Source organism: Solea solea, chromosome 9 (genome assembly GCF_958295425.1).
Source record: "Solea solea chromosome 9, fSolSol10.1, whole genome shotgun sequence".
Classification (NCBI taxonomy): domain Eukaryota; kingdom Metazoa; phylum Chordata; class Actinopteri; order Pleuronectiformes; family Soleidae; genus Solea; species Solea solea.
The window spans coordinates 25,189,537-25,208,379 of record NC_081142.1 but is presented as its reverse complement, the minus strand read 5'-3'; the positions used below and the strand labels follow the sequence as shown (position 1 = coordinate 25,208,379).

Sequence of the window (18,843 nt, the reverse complement as noted above, 5' to 3'; positions counted from 1 at the left end):
AGGATTACAGACACTTTACAAACATTTCACTAAACAGAACAATAGCGAAGAATACTCACCTTGTGATCGTAAAACGGATATTTAAAGTTTGCGACAGCCCTATGCCATGGGTTTGAAATCCCTGGTCAGACATGGCTGTAGTTTAGTTGGGTCTGAGGTGAGCTACAGACAGCACCTGTTGGCCAGCCTGAAGCTTTGAAGGCCAGCCCAACATTGACCCAAACAAGCCACGGACACATGGCTGGCTGGGATATTTTAGAAACAAAAACATGTATGTATTTATGGAAAAATGTAATGTGAGTTAGACTTATTTTATTTATTGCATCCAAGCATAAACAAAAGACATATCATGCATACAGGGCAAAGTCCTGTCACAACAGCCGTGTGTGAGAGCAGTTGGAGGAGGAGCCCAGTTAGCTGACTCAGTCGAGAGCATATTATCTATGACATGCCCTAACTCTTGTTTTCTTGTAACAGAAACACAAAAACAAAAGTTGTGATCCATTTCCAGTAAAATCTATTTAATTTAATAATTGACAAGTTATAGCTCACTCCTTTCAACCTGTCGAAATATCTGTAAAGGGTCAAGTCAGTACATTACAAGGGCCAAAACAACAGTGAGATGCTGTTTTTTGTACGTTATTTGAATAATAACATTATTATTGATGCATGTACTTCCATCCATCCATAATCTACCGCTTTGTCCTCCACCGGAGGGTCGCAGGGGGTGCTGTGCCAATCTCAGCTGACATAGGGCAATAGGCGGGGTCACATCCCATGTTAGAGTTGTAGAAATCCACAATATTCCTGTTAAATCATCTGTTAAATACTTGGGCATACACATCGCTGAAGATAATCTGAACATTTGGACTATACCTTAGGTAAATGTAAATGATATTTACATTTTTGGTCTCAAAGAGAAATTTCTATTATTGGAATTTTGCAATGCAATTAAGTGTATATGGCAGGCCAACTTTAATTACATTTGGAACAGGAAGTCACAGTGTAGAATCTATCAATGACACTATTAAAATAAATTGGTTAAGATCCTTTTTGTGGAATGGAAACAACATTTGGTTTCACATCCCAAACTACATCTTTATAACATTAGGATGAATTAACTTCCCCCTTAAGCGTGATTATGACATAAATAAGCTCCCCATCAAATGATCTGCCTTCCAGTCTTACAAAATTGGAAAATTGCAAACATAACTTTGTTTAGAAAGAAATCTATTTGTTATGAAATTTGGTTGGAGAAGGAATTTGGTCTGCGATGCATCTCTCGCATAACACTGGAAATATTTGACCTTTTGATGTTTTTTTGTCCTACATTAATTGAAATGAAAGGAGGTAGTATCAAAGCATTCCCTCAGTCTGTAATTACAATGTCTTATCATTTATTTCAAAACAATGTAATCCCAAATCTCTCCTCCCTCTTGGTGAACAGTCACAGTCTAAAATGACCTAATATTCTAATCTGACAGTCTTTTGTCAAGAAACTATTGCACCAAAGGTGAAGGACACTAAAATACTGAATGATATTTATCCTCCTTTTAAATGTCAATTTAATTTAATTTAAACCACAACAATTGCTTCTTTTTTACGCTGAACATATTGAAACAACTGAACATCAAGGGTTAATGCTTTCTGGGCAGATGTATATGATTGGATATCATCTAAATGTATAATTTATTTTGAGAAAATGTTTTGTTTGATTTACCAAAGAAAGGTCCAACACATTATCCTCAGTACATTCTTCATACATAAAAGTAGGTATATGAAAGCGATTGCCTTGTCTAAAAAAAACATTTTTTCATTCTGTATGATTGTACCATGACAACGTTCTAATTGTATATTTTAGAAATCGCAAATAAAAGATGGAAAAAAAAGAAGAAAAATCTGCGCAGTTTACGTATATCGAAACAAAATGCCCTACGTTTGTTGCGTAGTTTTTGTTTTCCTGAACTACGGGCAAATCCCCCCTTTTCTGTCTCTGATTGGCTCACGCTCGTCTAGTTTAAGTCTTATCCAATGAGAACCAGGGAAGGGGCGGGCCTTCGCCCCGCTCGAGTGAAAACGATCCAAACTCTCGTTTGTTGCCGTAGCGTAGTTAAAAATGGCGGAGCTCAAGGAGGTGGACACTGCCCAGCTACACCAGGAGGACGTAGATAAGAAACGTGAGTAAACAGCTCTAGTTACTCACATTAACGTGAATTCCGTGACTTTAATCTAATTTAATTAGCTGCAGTTTGGTCGCCAGCAGCGCTGCGCTATACATTCACGGAGAATGGGAGTTAATAACTGCTGAACTAAACGAGGGCCTCACCGCGGAGCTCCGCCGTAGGACCCAAATAGACAAAAACAAACTGAGACAAAGGGCCAGAGACGAACATTGGCTGACTGTCTGCTATGTTCTTTTACCCGCACGAGTGCAAGTGTCTTCGTTATGAGCTTTGTCGGGGCCTTACATCTGCGTTGTTCCACACTTGAGGAAGACGCGGTCTCATCACGGAGCTGCGCCGCAGGACCGTAGAGCTGCTCTATTTACACACGAAACATGGAGACGCTTCAAGAGCAGCTGTTACAAGCAATTGTTCTAGAACGTATGCAAGCGTGTGTGAAATACTCTCTATTTCAACATGGGGATATTGCTCGATATCAACAGCCACACATTAAAATCTGTTTAAGTTTACGAAGCATGTTCGTTTATTGCTTTATCTCTCTACTGGAAACTAGCTGTTCTACTGCTGCTTCGTTTGATAAGTTTGAGTCAACCAAACTCTACCAAATGATTACAAATGTTCTGGTCACTCTCAAGTCACACACACAAATCATTTTATGCTGTTGTTCATCCAAGAGCCTAGAGGAATAGATTTTATTAGGTGAGCCTTTTGTAAAGAGATTAAAATCCATTTATAGTACAGTCAACATCAGTCCCTCATACAATCACGCTTAAAGAGAAAACCTTGAACTATTTCTGCGCTCAAATGTAAGCAAGATTCAGAGTTTCAGAGCAATGTCCCCTGAACTAGGATTTCTAACTTGGAAACTAGACTAGATTAGTAATCTCAGATGTACGTTTGCACCCGTGTTTTTTCCCTCCGACTTCTCAACTGGAATGTGTTTGAACTCAGGAATATTGTCTCTTGACCCACATATTAATTATGTGACCTTTTGTCACTTCTTCTTGTGTAACCTCTATATAACCTCTTGTAAATGTTCCAATGTCTGAACTATCCAAAAGACGTAAACCATACCAAATTGTGGTCCACTTCAATTCAGACCATGCCCACACCGTTGGGTCCTTTTGTCCTGAAACACTTTTTACACATGCTAATATGTTGTTTACCTACTGTACCTCTTGTGTCTCTGAAGGATGCGATGGTGGAGATGTGCCTTCAGCTGGTGACCAAGCTGCAGACAAAGCAGCCGAGAATGAAGCTGCTGCAGATAACGATACCAAACCCTCCACCACAACTGCCGGTAATCAAATAGAAGCTGTTCATCTTGTGTCCTTATTTGTTTTCTCTGATTTACAGAACAGAATGGTGCACTGCAACCAGACCCAGTGTTAATAGGAAGAGTGTATTGGTAAAGTTTAGTTTACGTGTGGATAATCCAATTCAATTTATTCACAAAGCACATTTAAAAACAACATTGTTGACCAAAGTGCTGTACAGTAATGAAACCAACATTTAAAAAAAAAAAACAGAGCACAACACACATAACCGGTGAGAGGCAAATAAATATCCCAGTCGAGTAGTTATGAAGGCATGTACTGTATATGTATGTATGGGCAGAATTGATTTAACAGTGGTAATTTGAAAAAAAGATGTTTTTTATAACACAGCTAATCTGCTTATCAAGCTTGAAATCAGAGTCAAATATGACCCCCAGATTTTTAACTATGGGATTGCTGTAAAGGGCGAAAGGACCAAGATCAACAGGGGGGTGGCAGAGGCCGCAGGATTCAGAGGCCTTGGAGGAGGACTCAAAGTCACTCATTTTAACACGCAAGCTTCTATCAGCCAAATAAGAATCCACGGCAGCCCCTTTAATACCCGTCCAATGCTTCAGACAAGAGAGGAGGATACTTTGATCCAACATTCAGGTCGAAGAGCACTAAAATGACAACATGACCAGAAGAATATCATTTAAGACGGTTAATAGAGCATATTTAGTACAGTGCAGTGTTTTAAACCCTCAAAATACCACTTCTGTTCAGGAAGGCTACCAACGGAGTGTGAACAACTTACCCCCGGATTTTTTGAAAGTAATGGGAGCTTAGAAATTGGTCTACAGTTTGAGCAGACAGATGGGTCAATGCTGGCTTTTTTGATGTTGAACCACAATGTCCGCTGTGGTGCACAGGGACACAGACTCAGACTGATCAAAGACAGCAGTGCAGGGGACAGATATTGAGGGAGGAGAGACAAGAGCTCTGGTTCCTTGTCACCAAAAACAGAGGAATTGTAGACCAGTAGACTGGGGAACATTTAGGAGAGCATTGATTGTGCCAAGTAGAATACAGGGCTTATGACAGTTTGATGTGATGACTTTGGTGAATGAAAACATCGCCGACTGTCTTTAAGCCCATCAAAAGACACCTGCAGCTTGTCCTTCTTCCACTTGCGCTCTGATCGTCTGACAGCCTGAGTGACATCGTTAAACTTGCGCTGAGGTGTAGATTTGGGGCTCCTGGTTCTCGAGAGTGGATTGAAAGTATGTAATCAGTTCCTCGGTGTTTAACGCAGAGGATCCCAGCACTGTTTGGGTGTCAGCGATGCAGGCAGCGATAAGGCCTTAGTGAGATAAGAATTAAGTTTGTATTGTTGATGAGAGTTCCGTCAGTGATTGGTCAGTCTCCTTGAATGTAAATATTTTAAATAATGACATATTTTAATTGATTATGAAGATAACCAGCCCTTTACTCAACTCTAATTTGTGAATGTTTTTTTAAGGAAGTTCAAGGCAGTAAAAATGTCATCATTAGGCCCCCATGAAAATTAAATGCTATATTGTCCTTACAGAGAGACACGTCTCCATTCAAACCAAACTGGAAGGACTGGAGGTGCTGGTTGACCTCAATGGAGGTAAGAGTGATTCTTTGGTCAATATTAAACAAGTCATTGTGCTTGAAGTCGTTGAAAAGGCTTGAATTTTGTTTTCAAGGTTTGAAAAGTGCTTGAATTTTGGATAATATGCTTAAAATGCTTGAAATACTGACTGTATTTCTTTCACAAAAATAGCTTATTGGCTGAACAATTAATTATTAGGTAAAGGAATAAGTTGTGCATGTGACGGTGACTGTTATAAAGCGTGATTTTGGTTGTTTATAGCAAGAGTCCATCTCTTTTTATATGATCTTTTTATGTTAATGTAAAGTCAATATTAATCTACCAAAGCGGCGAGGTACTGCAAAGGCATTAATCTCAGTTTGACCTTGGAAAAGGTGAATGAACCATGGAAATAACACAAAAGCAGAATAAATAAATTAATTCTGGATAGCAGATAGTGTTGCTAAATTCTGAGAATTAAGGGGAGCTTATGGGTATTAACTTTCCATATTTAGGTTATGTTATTCCAATACATGCAAGTTCATGATTTTAGATATTGGAACATGAGGTAATTGTTGATGCTGAAATGGTACTGCTACATACACAATTGTTATTGCACATACTGAAAAAATCATAAGCGATGGCATTAAATTCTGGCAGATGGTAATAATACTGGTGTGGTATTAATATGTAGGGGTTTACAGTTATTGTAAATATAACTTGTAAATGGTGAAGTGTGATTTCCTAAATGGCTTCTTAAATATCACATTTTTAAGCCACAGCACAAGAATCAAAAGCAAAATGAGGTGTTCTAACATGTCTTTAATCATTGTGTGTTGTGCTTCCTCAGCAGGACGAAAGTCGTGTCCTCTGTGTCCAGAGGAGAAGTTTAAAGCCTGTTATAGCCACAAACTCCGCCGACACCTGCAGAACCTCCACTGGAAGGTCTATGTAGAGTTTGAAGGTGAAGCACACACACACCCACTTCTCTCCCAGTGTAACTCCACCTTATGTAGAATCACAGATGTCATCATCATCAGAGCATTATGTTTCGTTGTGTTGTGTTTGTGGATAGTCAGACTTGATTAATAATAAACCTATTATATATATATATATATATATATATATATATATATATATATATATATATATATATATATATATTGTTTGTGGGGCTCATTTTGGCCAGATTGTATAGAGGTCCCACACAGTTCTGGGAAAAAATATAAAGGTAAAGAAGATGGGCAAAAACACAATATTTTAATATACACGATACTAGTATACATTTTGTATGAAGGTGAGATCTACTGTCATTCAAACAGCAGAGTTGTTGTTGTTGTTGAACAGGTCAGAGGATGTGTATCTGTCACCTGCCCTGCAGAAACCTGAAGCCTGGCCTCAGTGGAGATCAGGTGAGTGATTAAAACCAGACCACCTGCAGGTCACATTACTGCTGTAGCTTTGAGCTAACGTGCGTCTCACACACACACACACACACACACACACACACACACACACACTCTGGTCACTTCTTGCTCAAGAGTCAGTTATTTGTTTTTGAAAATGTTATTGTTTTATTTGTTGAAATCCTCCTCGTGTCCAGGTAGATATTATCGAAGACCGTGTAAAGAGATGAAAAATGTTTCTTCTGACTCTTCTGTCACTTCACGGCAGAATGTGTTACTAACCACCAGACATGGAAAACACACACTTTTAGGAGTGGATTGATGCTGAATACATCATATCTGAATCATTCATTCACACTAAACATCTTCAAAATGGATAGTGACAGGTATGCAGGAAATGTTTCTCTCTTTTTTTTTTTTTGCCATCATGAGGCAGGTTGAGGCAGAAACACCTTTATTCCGTACAACCACAGACACTAAACACAATAAGAAGAAGTCCCAACAAAAAGTGCCAAAAAGTGCCACATTTTCCCTTATAGTGTGTGTAGATTGCAGTTTGTCACTGCATACTGTCCATTTATGTTCCCCATTGCACAAATCTTATGTCTAATGTCTAATATTAATGAATGCGATAGAGATAAATTGTGGATTCTAGCTATAATTCTTTTTTTCTTTATAAAAAATAAAATAAAAATTAAGAAAATTAAAAATAGTTTGTACCATATGCTATCACAGTGGTGACACCCATTTTTGTGAAAGCAATATCTCAAGAGACTGAGTGTGAAACAGTCCAGATGAAAATCAACACCTCCCGAGTCCGAGGCCCCACGTAGAGGAGTTTAAGTATCTTGTGGACTTATTCACGGACTGGGGCAGCGTCTGCAGTGATGCCGTCACTGTACTGGTCTGTTGTGGTGAAGATTCAGGTTCACAAAGCTTAACTGGGCATCAGACAACAGGGACAATGAAACAGAGGGAGAGAGAGCGAATCACAAGATCACAGATACAAGCAGTTGAAATGGGCTTTCTCTGCAGGGCGGTTGGGCTCAGCCTTTGAGAGAGGTGAGGAGCTTAAAGGACGTGTTCACGGATGACATGCTTACATTTTAATGGCCCAGGGTCAAAGATCAAGGTCTCCGTGGCTTCACAAAATATGGGTTTAGCCTCCTGACCATTCAATTTCAGAGCCAGGAGAATAATTGTATAATCATGGACAAATGTAGTAGGAACTCATGGATACATTTAAAGTTGCTTAATGAAGTGAAAGATGAATCAAAATAGTGATTTCAATGCACATTTCTTAAAAACACAGCTGATTATAAAAAGTGAAAGTAATATTAAAACATTTGCGTTCATGTCACACTCTGTCCGTGTGTGTTTGGTATAATCCACTTGTAGACCTCAGGAAGACACGTGGCCCACTACCACTGTGTGGTGTGCTCTGTCACCATCGCCCGTAAGACAGACATGGTCAGCCACCTCAAACGCCACGTCAACAAGGGAGAGACCGAGGCCAGTTACTCCAGCAGCTCTGAAATACCATTTGAAGAGCCGGGTAGGTTATCTCACGGACTCTGTATGTTTACAGGATATTATTGTTATTCGGCCCCAGCCCGACGGGTACATTTTGATTGACAGCTTTGTTTTAAAAAGCCCAAACTCGTTAACAGCTCGACTTTAGTCAAATGTGCGCACGCACACAGTTTTTTTGCCTTTCGTCAAGAATGAGTCATTTATACATTTACATAGGACTCAAAGAAATAAAATAAGTCCTCTGTTAACATGGTAACATCTTAGCACTCTAAATAGGTCTAAGAGTAGAGGGAGGCGGGGTATAATTCCGGAGAGCTCTGGGTCTCGACTAGAGCTGCAACTAACGATTATTTTCATAATCAATTAATTGATCAATTAGTCGATTAGTTTCTCGATTAATCGGCTGGTCCATAAAATATCAGAAAACCTTAAAAATGTTGCAAATTATGATGTTATCAAATGTCTTGTTTTGTCCACAAACCAATGATTCACTTTGAATGATTTCTTTGTTATCCAGAGCAAAGACATTAAGAAAATATTCACATTTAAGAAGCTTAAACAATCGGAAATCTTGTTTTAATCATGAAAAAAGCTTCAAGCCGATTCATCATTATCAAAATAGTTGTCGATAAATTTAGTAATCGATTCGTCGATGAATCGTTTCAGCTCTAGTCTCGACTCTCCTCATCTGGTGCACCTGCAGCCATGGCTTGCAGAAGAGTGTGGGCATGAGCATGTATGGCCAGAGGATTGTTGCCCTCTTGTGGAGGTCCTGTATTATCACTTTAGGCACGAGCCAGTCTTTGTGCTGTTTAGAGTCCAGGGTTCCTGCTGTGCTTCACAGAACAAAGCATCCACTTTGGCGTCTTTCTCCCGAGCCCGTGCAAAATAATAGAAATGAAGCCTGAATCTGACGGGTTCGGGCAAAGATCTTCAGCTCTAATCTAAACGAGTCCCAGAGTGGGAACATCTCAACACACAACCCTTGTATGTTCTTGTGTTTGGAGATGTTTTGGTCTGTTCTTTAGTCTTGAGTCAATCAGTGATTGTATACTTGCAATGTTTACTTTTTTTTTAACAGCGTTACATACGTACCTCGAAACGAGACATCGTATAGAGAAAGTTCTGTTTCCGTATGGATAGGTCGTGGCGAGGGTTTGATTACATAAAGCAACACTCTGTTGTGTGGTGTTTGTGCGTCTGCAGCTCCTTCTGGTCAGGCGTGTGAAATCATGAAAGAGCTTGATACTAACGTCCAGCTCCTCCCAAACCAAACTGGCTTCCAGAAGAGTGACACCTACTTCAACCGCAAGATGAAGTCCAACAGGTCAGTGCTGGCTTTCAGTGTCAATGTAATTTAACTGTGATCATTTTCAGTACAATACAGTACTGTATGTTGTGTTTTATTGTGCAACCTCTGTTGGTTTTAAATTGATTGACGGCTGAATAGAGTCATTTTTATAAAGTTACTGCTAAAGCTCAGTATTATATGACATAATGCTGTAAAACTCAAATTTGAAAACTGGACAGAATGATGTCAAGTACCAAAATAAAAACATGAGCCTAAAAATATAGAACATTAACCATGCAAATAGAGTAAAACACATAACAAGCCAATAAAAAAGGGAGTCCAACTGAGCCTGTGTGAAACGTGATGGAGTAAGAGAGTGAGCTTTAGAGTGAGCGATGGCCCCGAATCAGCCACGTGGATGTTTGTCAAAAAAGAAAAGCAAATTAACGTCAAACTAAACTTAGTGAAGAGACCATGATGCACCGCGGGTAAGAAACATGATCTTCAACCCTGGTAAAAGGTTCTGTAGTGTGAATGGAGACCGTGAACAGCAGCAGACAGACTGTATTAATACTATATTTTGAATTATAATTGGATTTGAACAAAATGTGTGTGTGTGTGTGTGTGTGTGTGTGTGTGTGTGTGTGTGTCTTTCAGGCAACTGGTGTTTTGTTCACTGGCGGTTCTGGCTGAAGAGAGGAACCCACTTGAGTGTCTGGATGCTTTTGGAGGCACAGGTGAGACACTTCTACCACCACAGGACATTTCTCCTGAAAGGTGGTTTGTACTTAAAGAGAAATGAAACGTGTGTAGGACAGTTAGAATCATTTTAAATCCTGAGGGCCTGGAATGACTGGTAAAGATTCAGGCTCCCCCTTGTGGCTCTTTGTGTTTCAAGTCATTACGTGAAATATTAAAGGAGGCTAGAATGGAAACTCAAACTTATGTTGCTTTTAGGTTTAGCTCTGTGTCCTTTCTTTTCAGCCTCTGCAGAGCAGCACTACACAGTTCATCACACACAATTTTTAATAAAAAAAAAACAATAATGTCAAGCTTATTGTAGCTCATTCTGAGCATCTACAGTCTCTTTATAGTCATAGTTCTACTTTTCGGGAGCGGAGTGTCTTCTTCTGATGTCCTGAACGACAGACGATGATTAAAAATGTTCTCATTTTCTGCCTCTCAAAGACCCACAGTCTGCACGGTACATGTTCAAATATAAATATAAAGAGAGTGGTGTTATAACTGTGAAATTATAGTTCCATTCAAAATGACCACTTTCAGACTTTCCAAATACTGTCAATTTTGTCTTAAATGATCAATCTTTCCAACAAAACGTCTAAAATCTAAAATATGAAAATATCTATTTGAAAATAGGAATTCCAGTTATTACTAGTTTGCAAAATGTTAGATATTTTTCAGTAATTCTTTGGTGCATAGTTACCTCAGAAATGACAGTTCTCACTAATGTTTGGAAGTAGACCTCAATAACTCCCACTTTTATTTTGAAAACCCCCCAAAAACAAATGTTTCCCATTCACAATTGACGCGATGATGGACATTAACTGTGAGTGCTTTGCATTACCATCTAATTACAAAAATCTCATATTCTCCCAGCCCTAATTCCGAATGAACTCTGTTTCCTAGTGAGGCATTTAAAACTCCACACACGGATATTAAAATAATATGTAAATAAAATGCACATGTTTGTGTCCATGGTCTGGCAGGGATTACAGGGCTCCAGTGGGCCAAACACCTCCGCAGCGCCGTCAAAGTAACCATAACGGACATCAACGAGACGTGCGTGAAAATGATCAGAGAGAACTGCGAGCTCAATCGCATCCGAGTGGACGGAGGCTCGCGGGGCCTGCGGGCGGCCGACGGGGGCTTGAGTGACGTTGACGGGACGCCCATCGCTACGGTCGAGGTCGCCAAGATGGACGCTAATGTCATCATGCACCTACGACCTTTTGACTACATGTGAGTGAGATTTGTCGACTTGTTCTTTTAGGTCAGGGGTATTCAATGACATCATCATGTCTAAAATGCATCCAACAGAACAAAAAATGACCCGTCATTTGTTTTTTTGGTATCAGATTCATAAACGAATAAGTAAAATAACAAACCGTTTTTCCATTTTTCGAGTTTGGAATCTCAGTTGAATATGAAAAGAACGAATGATACACGGAAACAAAATGTTTCAGCCGTCTTCAACACACAGCCCCGCCCCTCTAGGGTTCCTGGTAATCCTTCTGGGAAAGTTTGGGGTTGGAGGGAAAGTTTTGCTGGAAATGCAGCATGTTTTTTTGTATCAACTTTCCCTACTTTCGAGCGAGCCGTGTCTTCTCATTCCCAAATCTCTCTTCCAGTAAACATTCAATTTTCATTGGCTCATTTGAGTGACACTATGATTATGGTAAACAATTGTCGTATTAACTGGATTAGCTGTGAATCCTCAGCTGAGAACCAGCTGGAGAGCTGCAGACGCGCTCTGACTGGAAACATGGTGGCCAGCAGGAACACATGAGGCTCCCTCATAAAATCTAGGCCGACTTAAGTCCACGATACCTTAAAATTTTTTATTTATCTCGGCTTTGTCTGACTGAAAACTGAAGTTTTGTTAACTGCAGAAACCGGTTCAGCAGTTTACAAAAACATCACATTTATGAAGAATAGGAACGTATAAATCACAGAAATGTAACGTATTCTGTGTGTTTTAACACAGAATTTCAAACGTCACAGAATAGATGATTTGAACTTCTATGATGGAGGCAGCGGTGGACGATTGCAGACTTAAGGAGAGCGTTTGCCTGCAGGTTCACTTTGCTCTGACTGTGTGCCACTACCTCCTACATCTACTTACTTATTTATCTGTCATTGTATTGTCATTTAACACATTATAAGTCAAACATTTCCTTGTTTTCTTTATTTATATTGCGCTTTTCTTACATAGAAAATGCAGTGTGCTTTATATAAAAACACCGCCACTCGCCCCAGTCACACATTTACCCTCCCGGATACATTCAAATTACTTAATGAATACAACTGAGAGACGGCTGATGAGGAAGCACCAGGTAAACAATAATAGCTTAAAAAAAGATGCCGTAAATGGGGTGACATGACAATTACAGTGAGTATTATCCAGTGACTGACGTGTTTCTCCTTGTTTTCATTTAAAACCTGTATTACTTGGTGTATTACAGATGTTTTCAAGGCTTTTCCTTGTTTTGTTTTTTTTGCAACATTAGAGAAACCTTCTCTGAGTCGCTGTATATGTTGAATCTTTCAGTCACTTGGATCCGTTCGGGGCGACGGTGAACTACCTGGACGCCGCCTTCAGAAATGTCCGCAATCTGGGCATCGTGTCCGTGACGTCCACAGACACCAGCTCTCTGTACGCCAAGTATCCCAACGTCACCCTGCGCCACTACGGCTGCAGCATTGTGCGTACCGAGTATTACCGGGAGCTGGCTGCACGCATGGTGGTCACTGCTGTGGCCAGGTAAGCTTTTATTTCTTTATTTTACATCCGAGTTGTGATGCAGATACTTAATCTAAACGTAATCCTGATTTGTGTGCGTGGTGCAGAGCAGCGGCTCGCACAAATAAAGGCATCGAGGTGCTGCTGGCTGTTGCACTGGAGCATTTTGTGCTGGTGGTGGTGAGAGTCCTCAGGGGTCCCACGCAGGCGGACGAGTCCACCAAGAAGTTACAAAAACTGGTCCACTGTCAGTGGTGCGAGGAGAGGGTCTTTCTGAAGCACAGCATCATGGTGGATGGTGAGTCCTTTACCAAGCTTTGTTAGAGCGTCATGACCTTTTCATGACCCTCGAGTTGTGTTTCCACTAGCGTAGTCTGGCACAGAAGAGCGGGGCGAGCCGGGACCATAGTGGAGAAGGGTCATCAGTATTAACACTGGTCCTCAGTAGTCCAATCACATCCAGATCCAAGTTCAGGTTTAAATGCTTAGATTCAGATCACAGAAACCACATTCTTCTCTGATGATGACCACTTTGTTTTCATCATTCATTCATTCATTGATTGATACAACACATCTATGTTACTTGACCAAGGACACGTCAGCATGTTGACTCACTCATGGGTTAGACCAGGGGTGCTCAGTACGTCGATCGCGATCTACCAGTCGATCGCAACGGTAGCGTGGGTAGATCGCATAACGTTAAAAAAAAATAGACTTCAGCCTATCATCCATCCTGTCACTTGATTGATATACAGGGCAGCCAGTCAGCTGACATCTGACTTTTTCTGACACTTAGGTCACTGCGCATGCGCAAACAACGGCGCTAAGTGCAGCAGCAAAACTAACAAGATAGCTAGCGAGTTACCTCCAATTTTTCTCTTAAACTTAAGAAAGGGTATAAAAATGAGTGGGGGAGCTGGACCAAGTTAAAAGACAAAAACGTATCACTTTCATACAGAATGGGAGGATGGCTTTTGTTCACGATGACATTTTCGAAGTGCGTTTGATGATCATTTGTTAGTGTGCTTGAGGCTGGCTGTCAGCAGCTACTGTGCTGATTCCATTCAGTGCAAGTCATCAGAGTAAAGTCAGGTAATGACAAAAAATGTACATAGTTGATTGTGTTGTGTTGTGCAATATGGGCTCATGTGGTTATGCAAGGTACATCAACATACATTGTACATATAAAGAATTCTCAATATATTTATAAATAAATATATGTTTTGCATTTTTGTAGTAGGTGGATCATTTAGACTTGGTCATTTTATAAGTAGCTCGCATGCTGAAAAAGTGTGAGCACCCCTGCGTTAGACTTTCTTATCTGTTGTGACCTAAATGACAATATAAATCATGACGAGAGCAAATGTTGTGCATTAAGCAGCGACTTATCGACGGCCATGTCTGTAACACCTAATATTATATTATTTTGAATTGGTAAACAATTGAATTGAATTAGTGTGTCAGTGAAACCAGTTGCAGGAGCTGTTTTATTTAAGATTTCCTGTGGAGCCATTTTCCCACACACAGTCCTGTGACCTACATCAGACTGTTTTATGATTTATTCTTGTTAAAATGTGTGTTGTGAGTCTTTAGAAGCTGTAGCATCAGTAACACACTGATTACAGGAGTCTCTTTGAACATCTACAGATATAGCATCTCTGCAAATGTTAGAACTATTATTCAGAGTTGTGAATAGAAGCCGTCCAGTCTGTCTTAGATATAAATTGTTGGGTTGGTTTGTTGCTTTTCAACATTCCGAATTTACAGGTTAGGCTAAAATAAGCCTTGAGCTTCAGCCTATTTCTTTTTCGGTCATTGACGTTGAGAAATGTAAACCGAATAAAAACTCATTCATTCATTCATTCATTCATTCATTCATTATTCATGTCCTGATTGTGTTCTTCCAGACACACTCCCCTGTAACTGTCATGGAAGTCTGCCTGGGAAGACAGCAGTGGAGCTGGGACCAATGTGGTAAACAGCATCAGTGTCACTCAACACGACACCAATAAACAATCACATGTGTGAATGCAGAGGTGGAGGAGTGTCAATACGGTTCAGTACGGCTGGGCGATAAATCCATATTATCGTCATATTTTGATATGGTATCTGTGATGACTTTTCCTGGTTTTAAATGTATTATACTGAATACATTTAGTGAAATACACTAAATATCTTAATTTAAATATTAATGTTGATTAAAAATACATGGAATTGACATAATTATGTTTTTAAAAAGACTTCATTTTAAGTGTAATTATTTGTGTTCTAGCACAATCTGACCATGTTTATAGTCAATGTAATGTCATGGTTTCTAACACACGTAAACATCCCTTCATGTAACACTAAAAAGCCAAAGGATCTAATACAGTAACACAGATCATAAACAATAGATATTTTAATGTATTGCCAGTCAGTCATCATCTACCGCTTTATCCTCCACCAGAGGGTCGCGGGGGGTGCTGTGCCAATCTCAGCTACATCGGGCGATAGGCGGGGTACACCCTGGACAGTTCGCCAGTCCATCGCAGGGCCACACACAGATAGAGACAAACAACCATTCACTCTCACACTCACTCCTATGGTCAATTTAGAGTGTCCAATTTACCTAAACCCCACATTGCATGTTTTTGGAATGTGGGAGGAAGCCGGAGAACCCGGAGAGAACCCACGCACACACGGGGAGAACATGCAAACTCCATGCAGAAAGGCCCTTGTTCCAACCGGGGCTCGAACCGGGTCTTTTTGCTGCAAGGCGAGAGTGCTAACCACTACATCACCGTGTGGCCCTAATGTATTGTCACTCTACTTAAAGAGTAGAGTGACAATACAATCCAGAGAAATAACTTGTGTTCCGCTTTATATTCCAATATATCTAATATAATGAGATATAGACTCAAAATATCCAGATATTATTATTATTGGCCACGCTGCCCAGTCTTACCGTAAAGCTTTTCCTCCACTTACTGTAATCACAATAGTAATACTTGACAAAGTCTCTGTAGATAATGATGAATCTGCTGAAGCCTTTCCAGAGTTATTTGCTATGTGAACAATGTTAGAAAAGATGTGAGATGTGAGAAAAGATGTTAATGTCTCTTTTATATTATGTGGATGGAAAATGCACAAAAGACTAAAAAAAAATGCACATTTTATTTCACCAAATGTTCCTTTTTTTAAATTCTGTTAAAGTGAGTGATACACGTGTATGTCCAGACAGTTTGAGCAGAGTTACAGGTGTGTTGGTGTGCATGTCCAGGTCTGGTTCTCTGTTTAACACCGGCTTCCTGAGGAGGATGCTGTCGGCAGCAGTGCAGCACAGCATGGATGACATCCAGCCTCTCATCAAAACTCTCATCTGTGAGTCCGAGTGCACCACGCTCAAGGCTTTAGTGCACGGGCCAGCTGCCCTCACCAACCAGGGTAAAGCAAAGACCCCACGTGTGTGTGTGTGTGTGTGTCGGTGTGTCGGTGTGTGATTTTAGCTGAAACACATATTCATAGGATATTGTGTTTCCTCTGCAGTGGAGTGTGGAGTTGTCATCAAGACCTTACAGAGTGGAGAGGAGTCGGGTCCCGATCAGTCAGGTGAGTGAGTGAGTGAGTCAGCTGTAAATCCCTGTAATTCTGTCTGGATTTATACAGATTGACACAAAGCCTTGAAGTGGTAGTTATGTTTTTTTAAAGTGTGTTTGTATGACGTCGTGACACATGGTCGGCACTGAGTGAGCTGTAAACAACCCTGGTGAAGCAGGAGTCTCTTACCTTCACACACTTGCCCACAGATTTCTGTGCCAACTAGTCATGCTAACTATCCCACAGCTAGTGCTGACTGGAGCAGACTCTGTCCAGCTGTGAATTGTGGGTAAAATCAGGCCAATAGTCTTGCAGTTTGTCCCCATCTTTAGGAAAACTTGAGATGCAGAAACAAACAAACAAAACATGGCTGACGGGGGCACAAGAAAAATCTTATTTTAGGGTCACTTAATAATATCTACAGCTGCTTGGACATGTCCTGCATCACTGTCTTCTTTAAACTGTAGGAACTTAAAATAAAGGTCTCCAGATTTTGATAAACCATTAAACATGAAATTCTCTGCAGGGAAGAGGAAGACTGGAGAGGATTCTGGGAACGTGCTAAAGAAACTCAAGTCTGACTTGTCTCTGGAACACCCACCATTCTATTACAGCATCCATCGCCACAGCATCCGGGGCAGGAACATGCCAAAGTAAGTCTACTCTGGCCTCTGGTGAAGAGTACAGGACGTCCACCATTTTCTACTGTCATGCTGAGTTAAACTGGGGCAGGGAATAGTGTCCCATCTCACTTTTGTTTTCATTTATCAGACCAAGAATAACAAATGAACAACTCAAAATTTACAAATAAACACTTCTGACATTTCCAAAAATATTCAGTGACCAATAATGTCATGAGCCTTCCATGAGTCTGTGAGGGGTATCGTCTTCCCTCACTGTAAATATCACGTTTAAGAAGGACTCATGAGTTCTCAAAAGGGTTTAGTTCACGTGAGGAAGGAGCCATGTCATCATTCTGTCATCTTCAAGGACAGTAGAGTACTTGGATGCATGTGATCATCTTAAATCTTCTCTCTCCTTTCCCAACCCCCCCCCCCCCCCCCCCACTTTGTCTAAGGTAAATGATATAGGGTGTCAATCACTTTAGGCCACACCCTCCCTCATTACAGAAATACACATCACCTGATCATGTTTAAATCCAGTTCAGCATTCAAGTTCATATAGCTTGGAGTTGGAAAATATGCATAAAAATGACAATAAGCTCAAAATACTCACATGCCTAATTATGCATAGTAGGGATGAGCTTATATAATACTAGTCAAAATCACTGACTGTAAAAATGGGAATCAAAAGCAGCAAAAGCATGTTAGCGGAGTATGTGAAGTGTTGCTAACATTGTTTACAAGCTGTAAAGGGACTGTGTCGGACTGATTTCGGGAGCGGGAGAAAATGGAGGTAGATATCGGTATAGGACACAAAAGTGATATCAGGCCTTCCCTAATATTTAGCAAGTATTTCTCAGATATTCCCTCATTAAGTTCCATTGACATAAAGTTTATTATAAAAAGCATTTATGATAAACGGTCTTTATTTATATGAGCTTTACACTACAGTTTTTGCCATTCACATACAGCCTTAAGAAGCAACGTAAGGTTAAGTGTCTTATGGGTTCGATTCATGGCTCCGCTAGTAACCTTCCACTTAGAGGAATACTTCACTGATTAGCATTTAGCTTTGTATTACTAGAATAGGGCAAGTATTTTTGAAACATTGTGCTTCCAATCCAATCCAACTTTATTTGTTAAGCACTTTAAACAAACCACAGTGGACCAAAGTGCTGAAAGTGCTGGTTCTAGAGATCTGGACGGTAAATGTGTGAAACCAAACATGCTCATACAGAACATGTGATTTTCATTCTTTTGTTTTTTGTGTCTGGACAGGCTGAATAAGTTCCTTCAGTACCTGACAGAGGCCGGCTTCAGGGTGGGTCGCACTCACTTCGACCCCACGGGGGTGCGAACGGATGCAAAGTTGGAGCAGTTTAAATCTGTCCTCACCAAGTACAGCGTGCCCCCGAACACCAACGCCGCCACCGCCGCTCAGATAAACGTGAGCACGGACAAAACGGCATGAGAAACACACCAGCAGCGTCAGAGGCTCACGCTCGACACCACAGACTCTTCTGTTCTCAGTCCCAGCTTCGATGTCGACGTCTTCGATGCTAAAACACAAGCAGCGTTCTAACTGCACTGATATCTGCTTCATGTCTGTGTTCGTGTGCCGTCTCAGAATCTCTTTCATTTTTTATTCAAGCTGAATTACGAACTGAACCAAGCTTATTTTGTCCACCATGTCTATTTATTTCAGATTTCTTTAAAAAATACATGTGGTACAAGTCTTTTTTTTATAGCAGTTGTATTATTTTTGTTTCTTATGCCTTGAAAACAATAAAGATTTCTTGTGCAAGGACTGAATTTGCCGTTTGTCTTTGCTTGTTGTTTTTTTTCTCAGCTAAGAACTTTTTAAGATAAAAAATGA

The 18,843-nt window shown here is 40.3% G+C and overlaps 1 protein-coding gene across 2 annotated transcripts; it reads left to right on the top strand.

Moving 5' to 3' along the window:
* Window positions 1-2,070: 2,070 nt before the first annotated feature.
* trmt1l (tRNA methyltransferase 1-like) lies at window positions 2,071-18,779 on the top strand. 2 transcript variants are annotated; one of them, XM_058637960.1, is made up of 16 exons: window positions 2,071-2,177; window positions 3,376-3,483; window positions 5,031-5,093; window positions 5,911-6,021; window positions 6,405-6,469; window positions 7,862-8,018; window positions 9,203-9,323; window positions 9,945-10,024; window positions 11,015-11,267; window positions 12,577-12,789; window positions 12,876-13,066; window positions 14,676-14,742; window positions 16,028-16,191; window positions 16,294-16,356; window positions 16,871-16,997; window positions 18,246-18,779. In XM_058637960.1, the coding sequence occupies exons 1-16, from the start codon at window positions 2,117-2,119 to the stop codon at window positions 18,436-18,438; spliced, it is 2,037 nt and encodes a 678-aa protein (XP_058493943.1). In that variant the 5' UTR covers window positions 2,071-2,116; the 3' UTR covers window positions 18,439-18,779. The 2 variants fall into 2 exon arrangements, with proteins under 2 accessions (XP_058493943.1, XP_058493942.1); XM_058637959.1 differs by having other exon boundaries at window positions 5,908-6,021.
* Window positions 18,780-18,843: the final 64 nt, after the last annotated feature.

Excerpts from the sequence above, each read along its gene's own strand:
- trmt1l (XM_058637959.1), top strand. The coding sequence starts at position 2,117 with ATGGCGGAGCTCAAGGAGGTGGACACTGCCCAGCTACACCAGGAGGAC. Across the intron at positions 16,192-16,293 it reads AGCTGCCCTCACCAACCAGG|TGGAGTGTGGAGTTGTCATC; the intron begins GTAAAGCAAAGA and ends TTTCCTCTGCAG. Across the intron at positions 16,998-18,245 it reads CGGGGCAGGAACATGCCAAA|GCTGAATAAGTTCCTTCAGT; the intron begins GTAAGTCTACTC and ends GTGTCTGGACAG.